The following is a 19,411-nucleotide window of genomic DNA, read 5'->3' on the forward strand; positions in this document are numbered from 1 at the left end:
TAGTGTAAATTATATACAGGCACATAAAGTGTAACTCTACCAAATCATAAATCTGACCTCTCTGAAGTTAAATGCTATAACAGACTCAACATTTTATAATAATAATTTTTGCTTATTTTAGAACTTTGTAGAATTTAGAAAAATGGGTAAAAGCGGCACTGGATAATTTGTATTCCTTGTTTAAAAAAAACTCTCTGAAGAAGTTCAAATTTGTATCTTTTTTTTCTTCTCGTATATTTCCTTAAAGCCAACAGAGGCATTTAAAATTAATTGCTGTTCCTTTTTTTCAAAATAGTTTATAACATCTAAATGTACTGCCAACAATTATGTAGAAGGCTTAGAGAGAATCCAGACCCCTTAACTGTGTCTTCTTATTCCCTGTTTGCTCTTCATCCACCAACTGAGAACAGGACAGGAAATATATATACATGCATTGAAGAAAAAAGTAGTGACATGATGCTTTGCTTAAGTGACAAGGGAGGTGTTGGCAGATTGATATGAATACCACTGTAGTAGCTCCTGCTTAAGAGCCCAGCGGATCGTGCTGCCTTCTCCCTTTATTCCTGTCAGCTACTGAGTACCCATGTCAGTGTCTGATATTGAGCCCAAGGATGAGAAGACAACAGAGGTGAACAGAGTGTAGGTAGAGAGCACTGAATACAGACTTTCAGAAGTAGGAAAAGAGAACACTACCTGGCTAAGTTTTTCCCAGTTTCGAATTTCTTATGTCACTAAAATGGCATTATTTTTTATGTTATTGTAAGTCAACTGTAAATCATTAAAATTTAATTTTATGAATTTTTTACATATTCAGTGTCAGAAAAATTGTATAAATTTATAAATTATTTTTGTAATATTATAGCAAATGGACTAATAAAAATAGACTTTAATAGGTAGTAATGTAGGTTACAACACAAATTTTATTTAGTGGAGTCATATGATTTTACATCTATATTTAAGTAACTGAAGGAAGCTGGAGCTGATGCTATCTAGACTTAGATACATATATATAGATCTCCACTCTTGAGATAGGAAATCTTCTCAGTCTTTTTTTTTTTTTCTTTTTTTTTTCTCTTTTTTTTTCTCAGTCTTTTATAAACCACACTTTAAAAAAAAATAAAAAATATATAAAAATATATAAAAAAAATATAAAAAAATATTTAAAAAAATAAAAAAAATAAGAAATATATATATACTGATATGTGGAATTTAAGGACCAACACAAAGGAACAAAGGGGAAAAAAAGACAAAGAAAAAAACACTCTTAAATAAAAAGAACAGACTGGGGGTTGCCAGAGGGATGGTGAATGGGAAGATGGGTAAAAAGGAAAAGGGGGATTAAGAGTACACTTAACATGATGAGTACTAATGTATAGAATTGTTGGATCATTAAACTGTATTCCTGAAACTAATAAAAAATAAAAGAAAATGATTTAAGGACTATATAGTTATATTCTATCAGTTTCTTAAGGTAAATTAAAGAAAGCTGGACCACTTAATGATTTCCTAAAACCTGGATCATGTTAATATAGAACATTTCAAAAGTATCCCATGGGATATCTTTTTTAAATAAGGTACATAGCAAATTAATATAATTTCTTGGGTTTTCCCCCTATTTTTCTTCCTGAAGATTCATTTAATTAACTTTGCTATATTTCTTCTTAAAGTTAAATATAACAAAAAAAAATTTTAATGTGGCATTATCTTGCTTAGAGGACCTCAGATTTATAATACATAGGCCAATAAAATAGTAAATATATCAGTAAAAATAAGGTATGGTATAATCTAAGAATGGATGGACCTACCCAAGAAAAGACAGCTGACAATTTTATACTCACAAATGGTAAGTCATCTCACAACAGACCAATGAAAACATATGCTAACATTGTCTTTAAACTGGCATTCAGGGACAATAGTCCTTTCATTTTACAAAAAAAAAAAAATGAATCTAGGAATTTGAGAGACTATGTGACTCAACCTAGATCGTTAAGTTTGTCATGGGGCCAGAACTAAAATCAGTCTTCTTTCTACATGACCAGGTCGCCAGTTAAACTCTAGCTAAACATTTTGCCCCCGAATTGAAAATATTGTATTAAACAGAAGCTCTTATACTCATACTTTCAGGCTTCCATAGATTAGAAAAAAACACCACGTCTGTAAAAGGTATATAGTCTGATCTACCACTAAAAAAGGCTATATACCCAGATGGTTTTATAGGTAAACTCTGCAACAGTTAATTTCCATCTACTCAAGTGATGCCAGATGAAAGAAAAATGGGAGTTTCCCAAATCATTGTTCTATGCTGTCATGATCCTAGCCTCAGACCTGATAAAAACAGCATGAAAAAGAAAACCACAGCTCTTAAGAAAGCAGATATAAAAATTATTTTTAAGTATAAATCCTTAAAGAATATTTACTATGAACCAGGCACTGTTACAGATGCTTCATGAATATTAAATCATTTAATCCTCACAAAAACTCTTTGTGATGCATACTATTCTTATCTCCATTTTATACAAGGGAAAGCTGAAGCATAAGGGGTCAAGAAACCTCCTCAAGGTAATAATTCATAAATGATAGAGCTGGAGTTCAAATTCATGCAAGTTGGCTCCAAAATATTAGGAAATTAGCTTAGTGTTGTATTAAATTAAAAGCATGTAGGGATGCAAGAGTCACTATTCAACATAAGTCATCATACTGATAAATAAAAGAAGAAAAAAGATGAATGCATTAATGGAGCCTTAAAAATAATACATATTTTTGATAAAATATTCTTAATCAAACAAGGATGATAAAAACTACTTATCAGAAAGCAGTATCAAACAACATATAAAATCAGTAAGCTGCATGAGGGACTGTATCTTTAGTTCAATACTAAGGTTCCAGTGCCTAAAACAGTGCCTGGCACACAATAGGTAGTCAAATATTTGTTGTATAGATATTTTAAAAATGAAACATTAAAGAAATTCCTACTATATAAAAAATAAGACTGGTATACTTGCTATGACTCTATATTTAGTAAGTTCTATCTAACGAAGCAACACTTTAATCACTGAAAAACAAAGAAAAAGTATTAATTTTGAGATTATGTAATTGTATTAGAAAATACAAAAGCATAAATAAAAAGTTATTAGAACAATTATGAGGATTCAGTAAGGTGAGCAGATACAAAATAAATACAAAAAAACAATAAACTCTAAACTAGCAATAACCAATCAAAATTAAATAGAAGAGGAAACTCTATCTGACACTATAAAATGCAAGAGAGAAATCTTTTAACCAGAAAGATATAAAACCTAAGTGAAGAAAACTATAACATGCTCTTGGATGTAAAACAAGGCATACATGAATGATGGAAGCCTTATTAAAGAGCAAAATGAAATCAAATGAATGTACTTTTAATAAAATCTTTGCTGAAAGATACAACTGGAAGAAGAATGTACAAGGATTAACAAACGTGTAAAAATAGAGATGAGACTTTCCCTACCACAGAGTGAAACATACCACAAAACTGCCCCATGATGAAACTATTTGTACCAACTACTATTTTTTGCAGCTAGTATTTATTGAGAGATTGCTATATTCTAGGCACCCTCTAAACATTTTACATGTAATTTAATTCTCACAATGCCCCGACCCTGAGATCTGTATTTTTTATCCTATTTTAGAGAAAACTGAAATACCACAGGTTAAATACATTGACTAAGGTACCATTCGAGACAGTCAAGGGTTCACTACAGTGGGAAAGTATCTGGTATACCATTTTGGAAAAGTAATTTGGTTATTTTACTCATTCATTTCATTTACCAAATGATCAATCTTACCACCAAGTACCATCCTAGATGTTCGAAAAATGGCAATGAGAAAGACAGACAAGGCTCCTTCCTACCTTCCTGAAATTTATATCCCAGTGTAAGGAGACAGATATTAACAAGAAAACAAAATCACTTAAGAGTGATACAGATGCTAAGAAGGAAATAAAACTGGATAATATGAAAGGAACCAGAAAGAGGGCTACCTTTTTATAAATGTCCAAAAAGTGATCTCTAAAAAAAAAAAAAAATACTTGAATTGAACACTGAGCTAAGAAAAGGGTAGCCACATAATAAGCTGGAAAAACATTCTAGGCAGGCAGAAAAGCCAAGAGCCATGAGCTGGGACCAGATTAGAATGTTCAAGTAATAAAAAGAAGGTCAACATGACTGGAGTAAAGGAAACGAGTATATGACAACTGAGTCTTTACTACAGGGGCCCAGGCACACACTCTGTGATCCAGCAATACCACTTACAGGACTCTATTCTAGAGCAATAGCAGTATGTGTATGAAAAACTCTGCAAAAAAGAATGCTATTGCTAGATAATTTATAAAAGGAAAAGAACTGGAAAACCCTGAGTGTTGTTCACTTGGGGAATGGTGGAACAGATTACGGTATAACCTATACTACACAGTTAATGAAAAGAGTCAAATGCTGTATGTAGTGACCTGGAAAGAAGTCCTAGAGATACTGGTGAAAAATGGAAGTAGATCAATATACATGAAAAGATTCCACTTTTCATTAATGAGACTCCTAAACTATGGTACTGAGAATTAATTTAACTCCTAAGTCTGGCCCTGGATAAATTCCACTGGGTTTCCTCTCTCCTGCACGCTATCATTCTACCTCCTTCTCTAATTCATTCCTTGTCAGCATTTCAGCTCACCTCAGCTCACCGCTTAATTCTTTACCTGGAAACATGAACAACATTACAAAAATTTTAAGAACATAGAGAATAGCATTTTCCTGTAATTATAAAAACAACAGATTAGACTCTAAATAATTTTGAAATGACTAAATCAGCTCTATTAATTTTAGAATACTCAAGTGGCATCAAAATCTATTTAAGAATCAGAAAGCATATTATCATGAGCAATTACAGGCAACTAAATATTGAGTTGGCTATCACACTAGCAAAGATGTGAATGGTGATATTCTTACCTCTACTTTTGTTCTGTAGAGAACAAGTCGTTTGAGACTGCATAATTTGGCAATGTGGTTGAAAGCTTGAGGTGGTAGTTTATCACAGGATGAGAGATTTAAGTCCTGTAAATTTGGACACATCTCAGAAATAATCTCCAAGCAAGTTTCATTAAGAAAGTGGCTGCAGGATAATTCAAGGCGCACTAATTCAGATCCACAAACCTTCAGAAACCTGTAAAAATAATGTTACGTGTGAATTTTGCATAGTAAAAGATATTTTTGCAAGTACATTGAATTACCTCAACTCTTAGTAGACACCTTCAGAAGAATGCATTTTTATTAGAGAAAATGTTAAACTTTTGTTTCACTTAAATTCTCATTTACTATCTATCAAAATAGGTATGATTAGGCTAAAATAAATCACTTTGATACAATAAGATGTTTTTCTATCATATAAAAAGTGAGCTACTGCTAAGTGAAAAATTAAGAAAGCAGAGAATGTATATCTTCTATCTAAAATTCACATCTGAGTTAGTAAGGTCAAAAACCAAAAACATAACAAAACTCTTAGAAGATATTTTCCCCTAAACAATATCCATCCAGTTCTGGATAATTTATTTTGAATGCGACACAGAAGGTGAAAGCTTTAATTAAATGACCTTAAAATATATCAGACTAGCCTCCTCTCAACTAAAGAAATAGTACAGTTGGTTTAACTGTACTACTGTAACGTTCCTTGTAACTGTTACTATTTACTAGACTGATGTTGAAATTAATACAAGATATTCAATTGCAGAAATACACAGAAAATAATTCACAGAAAAATTCAACATGGCAGACATAAAACTCTATATCAGAATAGTAATAACAATATTTATCTTAGTTGCAGTACAGATGAGGGCAACAGTCCTGTCCATAATCATCATCTGAAAATAATATAAAACTAAATGTGAGTCTAGGAATATTTGAATCCATGAAACATGAAACTCAGTTAAGCATATTAAACACTTAAGTGCACCAATCATCCCTGTCTAGGTCTCTTGACATTTTCTTGCCTATCACAGGGCCACATCGGTAACATGCCATTAGTTTATTTATGCCACATCTTTTTTTCCTGAATGGATTAATTAGCTTTCAAGTACACATATAAAGTAAAATTGACTAAATCAATCACTTATGAACATAAAGGAAGTAACATTGGACTTCTAAGTCAAAAGATTAATATTTTGCCCTGTTCCACTTCCTGGCATGTGACCTTGGAAAAGGCATTTAGCCAAGTCTCAGCACTTTCTCGGCTGTAAAACGCAGACTAGAATTACATAATAGCACTCCCCACGCTGCCTCATGGTTTTGAACATCAAACAATATGTGAAGCTATTGGTAAAGGTCAAAGCACCCCACAAACATAAAAGTTGAATCTTGGACAACTCACATTATACAATTAAAAATTCAATTGCTACAAATTTATTTTAAATGCTGAAAATAACTATTACTCACATATCTTATTTATACCTGAACAACCATTTATCCTTAATCCACTGCAATATGTGTTTTGCTCTCCCTAAAATTTGCCCTTTCTTTTTAAATGCCAAATTCAATGCCCTTTCTTTTCAGTGCTTGAATTACTTGACTTATTGTGGCATTTCACACAACTGCCTACCCCTTCCTTAAAATTCCCCAACACTCCTCAAGCTACTCCTTCTCCCGGATTTCTTCCCACCTGTTTCACTACTGTTACCTTTGCTAAGTTGAATTAGCTAAATTGCAGTTTGCATCAAGCATGTTCATCATTCATTTAACAAATACTTACTGAGCTCCTATTTTGACCCAGACATTACTCTGATGGGAGTTAGTGGACAAAACAAAGTCCCTGGTCTCATGGAACTTACTTATATTTTGGTAGGAGAGGCAGGCTATAAATAAGTAAACGAGTAAAACAAATACTATATTAGAAAGTAAAAAGTGTCGAGGAGGAAATAAAAGCAGGGCAAGGCAATAGGAAGTATCAAGGGTATCACTGAGAAGATGAGCAAGACCCAAAGCAAGTATGGGAGGTAAACAAAGCAAAGTATGGGAAAGAACATTCCAGGCTGAGGGAAGGGTAAATGCAGCAGCTTTGGTGCAGGATACTCTGGGGGCAGGACACTATATAGAGTGAGGAAATATAAAGAGATTAATGCAGGAGGTACAAAGTAAGGGAGAGATGAGGAGCAGGTCAGAGGAGGAAGAGGCAGTTCATACAGTATATGTCCCATAAGCACTTTGGCTTTGGGCATTCTCAATCATTAGAGGGTCTTGAGCAGACGAGTAACGCAACCTCCTTGTGTTTTAGCAGGATCACTCTGGTTTCTGTGTAGAGAACAGACAGAAGGGGAAGCGGAGTATAAACAGGGGGACAGTCGGGACATCACTACAACATTCAGGAAAGAGAAGAGGGTGCACTGGATCCAGGTGGTAGTACTGAATGTGGTGCACAATATTTGGATTCTGGATCCATTTCAAAGGTAGGCAATGTATACTAAATGATGACATATCTTCTCTACACTGAACTGAATTCAGACTCCTCTATTCCTCAACCACTACTTTTTTTTCCCTCTTAACTACAATTTCCTTCCCCATTAATTTGTTTATACTGAGTTTATAAGCTGCCTCAAATCCTTTGGCAACTGAAACAGATTTTTGGTGAACCTAACACAGCACAAGGTCAGGAATGGAAAAAACATTTGATGAGAGTTTACTGAATGTACCTTTCAATTATGAAAATTCACTTGACAAATTTAACTTTCCTCTACTCCAGAAGAGACTAAGTTCTATGGACTCAGGGTATTTTTTCCTTACTACAGTTAAACTACTCCCAAGAAATATGACAAAATTAACAATTTTACCTAACTTTGAGTATAAACATTAGTTATAGGTACTTCTTCATATTTTTGTAAGCTACAACCTAGAAATGGATGTAGAGTTTCAGAGAACTAAAGACTATTCTATTTTTATTTGATACTTCTACAAGTATTTGCAGATTACAAAAATTAAGTGAGTATATTAACTCTTAAAATCTTCAGGCACCTTATCTCTTGAAGGTCTTCACTATTTGGCTAAGCAGTTTATTCTATAATTATTTCTCATGCTGGACTTGGAATACTTTAACACCTCTTTTCTCATTACTCTCATTATTGAACTTTTTTCCTCTAAAGAATGTACAGAGTGATGTCAAGCCAATCAGCAGAAAGCAACTCGTTAACAGACTAGAAAACTTCCCTAACTGGGACGCCTGGGTGGCTCAGGGGTTGGGCATCTGCCTTCAGCCCAGGGCATGATCCTGGAGTCCTGGGATGGAGTCCCACATCACCCTCCCTGCATGGAGCCTGCTTCTCTCTCTGCCTGTGTCTCTGCCTCTCTGTGTATCTCTCATGAATAAATAATAAAATCTTAAAAAAAAGAAAACTTCCCAAATTGATTTAATAAATGACAAAATTTGAAAACACAATAAAGATAATGATCATGCTTATACTACCTTTCTGATTTTCCCTCTCTTTTTCAATATTGTATATTTTTACTCTGAGCAGATTATTTGGTCAATATCCCCATATTGCATCTTCCTAAACTTACAGGATCTATACTATCTACTTTTTCATGATCTACAGTTCAAGAAGGCAGAAGTAACAGCAGACTCAATTAGCTTAACACAACTCGTTTCTTAATGCTCCTCTAGTAAGTCTTATTTTAATGCATAATTACATGCATGTTTTTGTCTTGGTCATCCATTAATTCATCTCAATTGTGGTATTAGTCACTTGAAAGGAGAACTACAGCTTCATTTCCTACAGCCTATTCTTTCCATGGTATGAATGCTCACAATGTATTTCTTGATATTGAGGGTATTATGAGAAGATCTAACTTCAAATGAAGAATCCCAAACTAGGTCTCTTGCTATGGGAAAGAAATAAATGGCTTATCTTTATGTGGTGAATTAATTTGTCCAGAGTAATATAGGTACATAAGAAGTAATTTACTAAATGGTAAACTTGCACCATGAAATAATAAAATCATATGAATAAATTATTTAATCTGAGTTTACTCATCAAAATAAAAGACACCAATCCTCTCAACTTGCATGATGTATAAAGGTAAGGGGGAAAATAAAAGGTAAGGGGAGAATTAGACATAAACATCTATGGCTTCTGATTGCTAATGGTACATTTTGTCAGCTGACTGTTTTATAAAACAGCATATTTAAGATCAATCTTTAATCTCATAAAATTTGGAATTTTATTTAATACATCTGATTCAAAATAAAGCCATTAAAAACAAAACTCTTTGTTGGCAGGGGAAAGAAAGTCTTAAATATCTCAAGTCTCTGGGAACTGATATTCTAAAAGAGACAACTGTATAAAGCATGGGTAGGCAATTGAATAAACAAATAAGCAATAAGCTCTTTATCCTATAAAATTTTAGCTCTGTGTCAAAACATCTAATAAAGTTCCTGAATCTAAAAAGCATCCAAGAATGTTTTATAAGGAAACAATTAGAGGAGTCAAGGGTAAGAATATCTACATAACTGAAGTAGAGATCAAAGTGATTAATTTGGGCAACTCTCCGAAGAAACATAGTAGTGGAAAAATAAACCCAAGGCTTTTTGAGCATCAGTGATATGATTAAACCTCAAAGCACAAACAGGCAGGGGGGCAAAGAAATACCCAAGACTTGAGGGAACTGTATTATAAAAGAAAAGTGGAATTATAAAAGATGCGATTCTAATGAGTAATGATATGCATGAGCAGTACCTGAAGTTGCAAATCACAAATCTGGAGATAGAATAGGATTTTAATAACTGATTAAAACTTTAACTTCTTGCTATTCCAATTCAGCCTATTTTCCTACTATTTTGAATAATATAAATTCCTAAAAGTTCTTTGAAATCCGGTTAAACAGTTCCAACTTGTGAGGAAAGGTTTTTCGGCAACAAAGATAAAACTGTATCAAACTTTTCCCAAAGACTTGCTCAAAAGCAGCAGCTCATCATCACTGGGCTCTAGTTTAAAAATGTACTTTTTTTCTTTAAAATATTATAAATAAGTCTTCTTCACAGTAATGAGCATAAATAGACCATACTTATTCATAGATTATTCATTAATAATCAAGCCATGAATATTTATTGTTTATTCTGGGAACGCTGCCTACAAGCCATAATGACTATCGATTCAGCAGTCAAGTCAAGGGGGCCACCAGCAATCAGTAGGTGAAACTCCAATGTCTCCCACCCAGAAAAGAATTCTCTCTCCCTGGTATGTAAACTTTTTATTTTCTTAATGGGAATGAGGACTATGCATAAAGGAATTCTATCAAGATTCATAGTTTTACTGGCTGAAATACTACAGTAAAATATGGAAAAGTTAAATTTATGTATGTACCTTTATGATTATTCAAACAGCCCCACAGCAACTAACATGGCTGAATTGAAAATGGAAGGGAAATTGCTGGTGAGAAAGTAGATTGGAGCTTTAATCTTGCAAAAGAAGATCTTTATCCATTATGAGTCTAAAATTTAAAAAGTAGCATTACTAAACTTTCTTCTCACAGGTTAGGTCTCAGTTCCTGCACCAGAATGAGTCAAATAAAGGGAGTTCTGAAACAATGATTTAATATTACTGTTACATTTTAAGTCATCATATCACGGTCACATGCAACATTTTGCCAAAGAAGCTGGACTTCAGCTGTTCACTACAATGTTTTCTTTACAGTCCACACTCATTAATTGTCATCCTGTTATTCTATTAATAAAAATACAGGAAGGATGTTTACATGTTTATCCTTATATCTTTATCTTTTCTGTAGCCTGATGTAGGAACTACGTTAAATGTCTCTTTACATGGCCAATGACACACTATAATTCCTTATGCACGAAGGGTGAAAATAAACAATAAATTCCCAGTACTGTGGAACATGGAGGAAGGAGCTATAAGAGGAATTAAAATACCTGGAAGGTCCTTATAATGTAAAATAATGCTTACTGACAATAGCTACTCTAAGTCAGTCTTGACTTATATGATCCATAGCGCATGCTCTAAATACCCACAGTCATCATTAGCTTCACTTCTTCTTGGCCCTATTAGCAGAGAGGAAAAATTTCAAATGAAGTGGGTGGGGGATGGCAAGGGGAAGTAGAAAGGATTAAGCTCTGTTTCAACTGGTAGCTGTCAAATGTCAAGCAATTTTTAAAAATGTGGATTCTATAAAAATTCACCAAAATCACAAGCTAAAAAAGAAATGCCTATTTTTTTAACCATAGATATCTCCTCTTAAGCAAATTTACATAATAGAAAACATTTTGTATATACATAGCATGCTATAAAAAAAAATCTGTGTACTCTCTGACCCACAATACCATACTGCTTTATCTAAGAACTCCTTTCCCTGGCTGTTTTTGGCGGGAAAGAAAGAAACTCAGTGCATCCACATTTCAAAACGTGCTGTAAGCCATTACAGCTTGTGTTTATTTTTTATTTTGATACAGAAACTATCAATATTAGTACTTGGAACACACTGTTACTATCCCAAACATTATTATTTCATCCGAATCTTATGGCATCAAATATTTATTTCTGGAACTGCATCTTTATTTTTATAGTCTAGTCAAGGGAAAACAAGGCTCAATATACTAATTTCTAATTCATAAACCACTGTGCAAGAATGTATCCACTGAGGATGTGTGAAGGGAGAGCTGTTGCTCATTTTTAACTTCTAAAAACAGGATAGAAGATTATTCATTAATCAAAAATAACAGGTAATTTCCCCAAAGTTTCTACTCCTTCATTATTTAACTTAATGAAATGATGGGATTATACTGTAATGTACAATGAGAATAACCCTCATCAAGGTTAAGAGAAAAACACCTGTTTGTATCATAAGCAAAATTAATACAGCATTACTAAATGAATATGCACTTGTGTAAGCTTTCAAATGTTTAACAGGTGACATTTAATAGTAAGAAAACGAAATGCTTAAATAGAAAGGAGCAGAAACACCTGGGCAGGTCTGCAAGTGTGGTCGCCTACTTAGCATGCAATTGCATTTTCAACATAATTAGTTTAAATGAGCTTCTAAATTTGGGTGATGTATTGCACATGTAATTAAGATTTAATTAAAAATGTTCTATAATAAATTGTTTTCCATTTCTGACAAATCACATTAGAGAGGTGGATTTTGATTTGGAAATAGTTTTTAAAATGTGTTAATCATCTGTGCTGAAAATATGAGAAAGAAAAAAAGGAGCTCTGTTGAAAGTTACTTAGGATTTAAAAAAAATTAAATAAAAGGAGGTAAAGGGCAAAGTTTCCCTTCATATTATTGTGAAGTTAAGCTGAACAGGATGATGAAACTCTCTCACTTTGATAAATAGAAGCATTCTGAACATGATAATACACAAAATGGATTTCCTTTTTATTTGTGTAAAGTATATGGTAGATACTTTCACACTCTTATTATGGAAACTACTCCATATTAAGTACTGCCTGCTGGTAAAGTATGTGCAACCAGGCTTGGCACTCACCTGCTAAATCCTGCAACAGAGATGAAGCCCCTATTGCCAGTCCAAGATAAATTAAGCCACTGAACGAGGGTGCAGCGAGCCTGCAGAAATTCCAGAGAGGTGTCATTCAGTTTTGCCCAGTACGGTTGCAGATTGAGGTGGATGTACTGGAGAGGATCACAGCAATGCTGGTTCAGTAGTTTGCAAGTCTGTGCTAATCGACACAAGTCTGGTAGCGTAAGATGATTCAGAATCAGTTGAATGAGCTACATCAAACAGATTGAAAAACAGTATCACTTAAGTGTATTATATGATCTAATAAAGAACAAAAGCATCATGTATTTTATAACAATATTTTTACATACTAAATCACAATTCCCCATAATTATCCAAATCAGAAGAAACCATATTTACATAAGATAATATATATTACATTTCAAACTGTTTAAAGCATATTGGCTCATATTGACCCATTTTTTATAGTACAAACATATATTTTGGTAATCTAATACAGTTTTTCATAGACTCAACAACAACTGCACATCTACTACACCTCCAACATGGTGATAGATGAAAGTTCCCATTTTCAGAGTTTTGCAGAGTCCAGGGGGGACCTGGTAAGTACAATGACATGTTTTAATAGCTTTGAAAGAGAAGAACAGAGGCTGCTCCGGAAGATACCAGCCCAACCGCAAAGGGAGAGTATACTTGTACCAGGAAGGCTCAGCTTTAAAGGGTGAGAGCCAAACTAAGTGAAAGACTTGTTAGTGGTTAAGGACTGGGTTACAAAGAGCCTCACAGAGGAGCTTGAATTTATTCCGAAGGCAATAAATCCCCTGAAGGGATTTAAACTGCAGAATGACACGGTCAGATTTGTGTTTGGAAAGCTCATCACAGGGGATACCACTGGAGGCAGGGAGGCAGAAAGAGAACCAGTCAAGGAGCTGTTACAGAATTCCCGGAGGAAAGAGAAAACAGGGGCCTGCTGGCAGTGATGATGGAACAGCAGACAGATACAAAAAGTAGTAAGAGGAGGAATCTAAATTATTTTTAGCTCTAATTAAAATAGTTTCCTTGAACTAGTCCAAGATTTGGTGTTTGTTTGTTTTTGATGGTGAACAGGTTGGGGCGTCTAAACTAACTTTTCAGAACTACTGCTAAAAATAGCCTATTCTGGACCAAGAAACAAAGGAAAAAAAGATCAAATGTTTGCTAAATGTTAAAGATCTTCAGATGAAAGAGAATACTGCATTTCTTGCTTAACGCAGTGTATTTGTCTAGCTACACTTTTTGTTTTGCAAATATGCCCTTTAACCTAAATGATGCTCTTCAGTTTATTTGACCATGTAAGCCCAATATTAATTTCAGGACAGAATTTCACTGTTTTAGTCAAAAAAATTACAAAACAGTGACGTGATATTTAAAATAAGCTTAAAAGGTACATAAAATATGAGCATTGCTCACTAATACATAGATTGTGTTCAGTAAGGCTTGGGGTGTTTTTGCTCTTAAAACTGAACTGGACTTTAAAAAATATTAAAGATATGTGTTATAATAGGAAAATAAAAGGAAATTAAAAATTAGTCTAAAACCTCATCACTTCGATGACATGTAAACTGCTGAAATGTAAAGTATTATACAAACAACAAAAGAAAACGGGCAAAAACATTAGAAAACCCAAACACTGAAGAAAGGTAGAAAATGAAAAGTTTCTATCCTCAAATCTAATGAACCCTCTCTCCATTGGTAAGCATTTACCATTTTTCTGATCTCTTCCGATAAATACTTAGGAAATCCCATTTTGGATTTGCACTAAAAGAATGATACTATATACACTGTTCTATACCTTGCTTTTCTCATTTAATGATGCATCCATCTTGTAGTTACCTCTTTATCTGCACAGGGAAATCCAGCCCATGCCTTTTTATAGATGTGGTATATATACAATTCAACTGATTTCTCACTGATGTAGATCCTGGTTTTTTTCTTCCCTGTCTCAAATAATACTGCAATATCACATATGTACATGTACATATATCTTCACAAATGATGTAAATATACCTTAGTATAACTTACATGCTTTTAAGTTTTGACTTAAACACAAAATTGCCCTTCAGAGTGTTTGCATCAATTTATTACAGAGTATAAAAAAGTACCCCCTTAGGGGTACCTAGGTGGCTTAGTTGGTTGAGTGACGGACTCTTGGCTTTAGCTCAGGTCATGATCTCATGGAGCTTGGGATGTAGCCATGCATCAGGCTCCCTGCTCAGTGGGGAGTCTGCTTGAGATTCTCTCCCTCTGCCTCTCCCCGAGCCCTCTCTCTCAAAAATAAATAAATAAATCTTTTTTTTTTTTTTAAAAAGGATCCATTTAAAAAAAAAAAGATCCATTCTCTTGTCGCCTAGACAGCATTGGCATCAACAAATTTCCTCATTCTGAGAGCAGAAAAAGACAAAAAAACGGTATAGCACTGTTGTTTTTTTTTTTTATTGCTGTTCTTTTTTTAACTATAGAAATATAACCCTTTGCCAAGGGAGTTGCCAATGTTTCTTTCTTTTATGCTGATCTGTTTCTGGACTCCATTCTGTTGCATTTATTTATCCATTATTTCTCTCATATCAATAGAACTCTGAGTCAAATGAGTTTTGTTCTAATTTTTATAGACTTTACACATTGAAATGCTCTGGAATGTTTGGTTGCAAATGAAAATCTATCTTCATTGTTGACCCACAAATATCAGTCCCACAGCTTCAGAATACACTTTATTATCTGGTGGGACTAGTGCTCCCTCCATCGCTTTTCCAGAATTTTCCTGAGTATTTTCATGTTTTTTCAGGTAAACTTTTAAATTAAAAAACAATTAAAAATTCTGTATTTTAATTAGGACTTCACTGAATACATAGATTAGGGAAAACTGACACCTTTACTTTATTGTGTCTTCTTACACAAGGGCATGGTATGATTTATCATTTAATGATAAATGAGTTATGTTCCTAGAGTTCCTAACACTAATGGTTTTTATCTATTAACTTTGTAACCTGCTAACTTACTTATTGTTCCTAATAGTTTTAGTCTATTCTCCTAAGAATTCTAGTACATAGTCATATTGCCTGCAAACGATGTTGATCTTATAGCCTCCTTTCCAAAAATTATTCCTTTTCCTTCTCATATTTTCAGCACTGGCTAATGCTTCTAGAACAATGATAAGTAACATTACTGTCTTGTTCCTACTTTAATTTAAATGTGAGCCACAAATGTGATGTATGCATGTAAAGAGATTTTTTAAAAAGTCAAAAGGCTATAGTTAATAATACTGTACTATAAACTTGAAAGTTGCTGGGTGTAGATCTTAAGCATTTTCAACACAAGCAAAAAAAAAAGAATTAGTGATATGAAGTAATGTATGTATTACTTATCTCAATCTTGGTAATCATTCTACAATGTGTATATATATATATATGAAATCGTGTTGTACATTTTAAATATATACAATTATATGTGTCAATTATTCCTTAATGAAGTTAAAAATACAGGCAAAAGAATAGTGATATTAATTCAATAGAGTTTAATAATATATTAAAAATGATCATTTCAACATGTAATAATATAAAACTCCTGTGATATTTTATTCTTTTCTTTGTATGAAGTCTTTGAAATCCTGTATTTTATATTTTCAGCACATCTCAATTCAGACTAGCCATATTTCAAGTGCTCAATAGTACATGTGGCTACTGGCTACCACATTGGACAATGCACTTCTAGTGTTGGATAATTAGATATGATATTAGCTTTTGGTTAATAATATCTGGTAGTAGACAATTACTATTGAATGGCTTAACTAGGTATTTTTTTAAACAGAGATGGATAACAAATTTGGATATCTATCCAGCTGTCATTTGTCAACCAATTTAATGTATCTGCTATGATGAGATAGGATTTTTCTCCTTTTGACCTAGTACTATGGTATTATAATTCTCTAATACCAAAAACAACTCTCTAATACCAAAACACCCTTGAATTCCTGGAATACATCCTGAATGATTCTGTTGTATTATCTTTTAAAATAATTCTATTTATTGTATTTGTTTGCAGAAGTAAAATTGGTCCTGTAGTCTTTTTTTGTGCCACAATATTATGCTGGCTTTATAAAAAAGCTGAAAACTTTCCTTCTCTTTATACCATGAAAGAGTCTGAATAATACAAGATTTATCTGTTTCTTAAATGTTTGAAAGAACCTATGAGAGGCATCCAGGCTTGGCAACAGTAGGACCTTAACTATCTGTAGAATGAATTAAAATCCTTTTGTTTTAACTTCAATATTAAAAGTTATATCAGGAGAATTTTAAAGCATTTAGTGCAAAAAGCATTAAAAATTAAATATATCCCTGTATCAGAGGATCAATAATTCACTTTTTCCAGATGATTTGCAATTTAAATAACACCCAGCAACTTCTGGCATTGTTCCAAACAGAAGTCACCAATGTTAAAAGATGTGTATTTTGTGTGAAAACATTCTATAATACTTAATATTACATTTTAATTAAATATTAAAATAGGAAAGGAATAACGAAAAGTCACTGAGACCATGACATTGATGTGTGAAAAAACACTTTGGGATTTTGATTAAACAAGAGATAACTGGTTTCAGGCCTACAAGACAATATCCATTAATCATTACATATCTAGTATCTAGTATCTATCACAATGTGTTTTTACATGGGGGCATCCTAGCATGAAGAACCATTTGATACTACAGTGAATATAGGACTCCCAAAACGTAATTGATCTATCTACCCTCAAAACCCACTCTACCAATAATCCAATTATTTTCAACTATGGAAACACTGTGTCACTTGACATATTTAAATATGGGGTGGGTTTTTTTTTTTTTCACTTTAAATAATTTGGATTATCTTAAAGGAATTTGGGTAACTTTTTTTTTTTTAAGTTTCTCCTTTGAGTCACTGAGAGATCATTCAGTGTCCTGCAGCATTAACTCATATGGTGTTCTGCTTTTGTCAGAGCCAGTTAAAGTCCTCAGGACTACAGATTCTTTCTCCAGGTTTCTTCCATATTCCTTTGTTATATTGATCAAACCCCTGACCTGTACTGGAAGGTTTCCCTCTCTACTGCCTCCTTCCTTTTGGCATAGAAACATGCTGAAATCTCTCCCAACTTGCATCACAAACAAAAACCTTACTACCCTGCTGCTTCCTCCACCATTCTTTTCTCCTTTCAGAAGGGAAGTTAGCACAGATAATTCCTATAATTCACTCTCCCTCATTTTGATATACCTTTTTTGAGTGCCACCACAAAGGGGTGAAGTGTTAGTCAAGATGACAAGTATAACTCATTACTGGTGAACAGTCTTCTCCATGGTACAGCCCATAGAGTATATTAGCAAAAATATTTTTTCTGCTTACACTCAGAATAAACACTTTCTTTCACCTTCCTTCATGCCTTAACCGAATTTGGTAAGATTTTCTCATCCCTTACCTTATGTTCATGGCTCCACTAAACTGATAATCATAAAGGATTATCAAAGACTCCCAAAAACCAAAACCTGTGGGCACTTGTAATTTAGCTCTCTGCAGCAACGGGGTGGACTATGTCCTTTTTATGTTTTCTATGTCTCTTTTGCTTCCTATTGCTTTGCTTTTAAGACTCTCTCATCTTTATTCCAAGCACCTTTTCTGATGGGTCTTCCTCTATGGGACTCCTATATGTTAGTATTCCCAGAATTCTGCTCTTGACCCTTTATTCATACTCTACAGTCTTTCACCAGTTAATTTTATCTATCATGGTGCCCCTCCCCTCTTTCAAGTAGACTCCCTCAAATAAAAACTCAGATCTTCCTCCTGCATTTCAAACTGAAATACTAACTGCCTACTGCCCTCAACCAGTTGAGATGCTTTGATGAGTCACAGGCACCTCAAAGTCAGTATATCCTTCTCACCTTCACTCACTGTTTTATGATTAATGGCATGTCCCTCCACCTAGTCATTTTAACCAGAAAACTGAAAGTCTCTCTGATGTTCTGCTTCATCTAGATATGAACATTTACTAGTTACTTTCAATTTCTACCTTCTGATCTGTGGAATATTTCTCCTATCCATCTCCTTTCCAAATCTTCCAATATCCAGGCTTCATCATCTCTTCCCTCAATTATAGCAGTGGTTTCCTGACTGGTGTCCCTGCCTCCCACCCTGATCTCCTCTTGGTCTACTCTTCATTTACCAGCAGAGTAAACTAAGTCAGAAGCCTCATTTTTGTGTTATTCTCATTTTTAAAACAAATAAAATAAAACCTTTGATGTTTCCCTACTGACTGCAGAAAAGGTGTACAGTCTCTTTTTTATACCATGACCCATATAAAAGACAAAATTTACATGAAGGCCAAACACCTGGATAATTTTTCTAATTGTGAGCCAAGACATGTGCAAAAAATGACTACATATTATGGGTAATTCCTGGAATGTTAGCTATGCCACAACTTTCTCTCCCACTCAAAAAAGCATTATAAAAACTACAAGAGAACACAAGATAGTGAGTGTGAAACTATAGTCTTGGATCTGCTCCAATTTTTTCCCGAAAGTTATTTATATAAGGTCTCAATTACCTAGGACACTCCCACCCCCGATTAATTTTGCTGTGTCCTGAAGACACAGAATACCCTGAGGAACGCTGGCTGAAGGGATAAAATGCAAATCTCTCAGTAAAACCCACAAGCCCTCTCTGATCCAGGCTGTGCACTGCCAATGGTAGGATGTCTCAATCACTGTCATCTACATGAATAGTGTTCTGTGGAGTCAGGCATCAAGGCAGCTCTGAGCCTCCATCCAATTTCATCTCTTATAGTCTCTGCTCTCCAATCCTCTTCTGGTCAGGGCACCATCCCCCTCCACAGTTGAAAGTTCATGCATAAC

The 19,411-nt window shown here is 34.0% G+C and overlaps 1 protein-coding gene across 2 annotated transcripts in view; it reads right to left on the reverse strand.

Annotated features, from left to right (window-relative positions):
* FBXL4 (F-box and leucine rich repeat protein 4) overlaps positions 1 to 19,411 on the reverse strand; it is a 78,585-nt gene that overhangs the window by 32,375 nt on the left and 26,799 nt on the right. For both annotated transcript variants that reach the window (XM_072737840.1, XM_072737829.1), the window contains 2 exons: positions 12,508 to 12,752; positions 4,977 to 5,190 (listed from right to left, as the gene is read on the reverse strand). In XM_072737840.1, coding sequence (XP_072593941.1) covers positions 4,977 to 5,190; positions 12,508 to 12,752 — 459 coding nt within the window. The remainder of the gene's footprint in view (positions 1 to 4,976; positions 5,191 to 12,507; positions 12,753 to 19,411) is intronic.

Source organism: Vulpes vulpes, chromosome 1 (assembly GCF_048418805.1).
Source record: "Vulpes vulpes isolate BD-2025 chromosome 1, VulVul3, whole genome shotgun sequence".
Lineage (NCBI taxonomy): Eukaryota > Metazoa > Chordata > Mammalia > Carnivora > Canidae > Vulpes > Vulpes vulpes.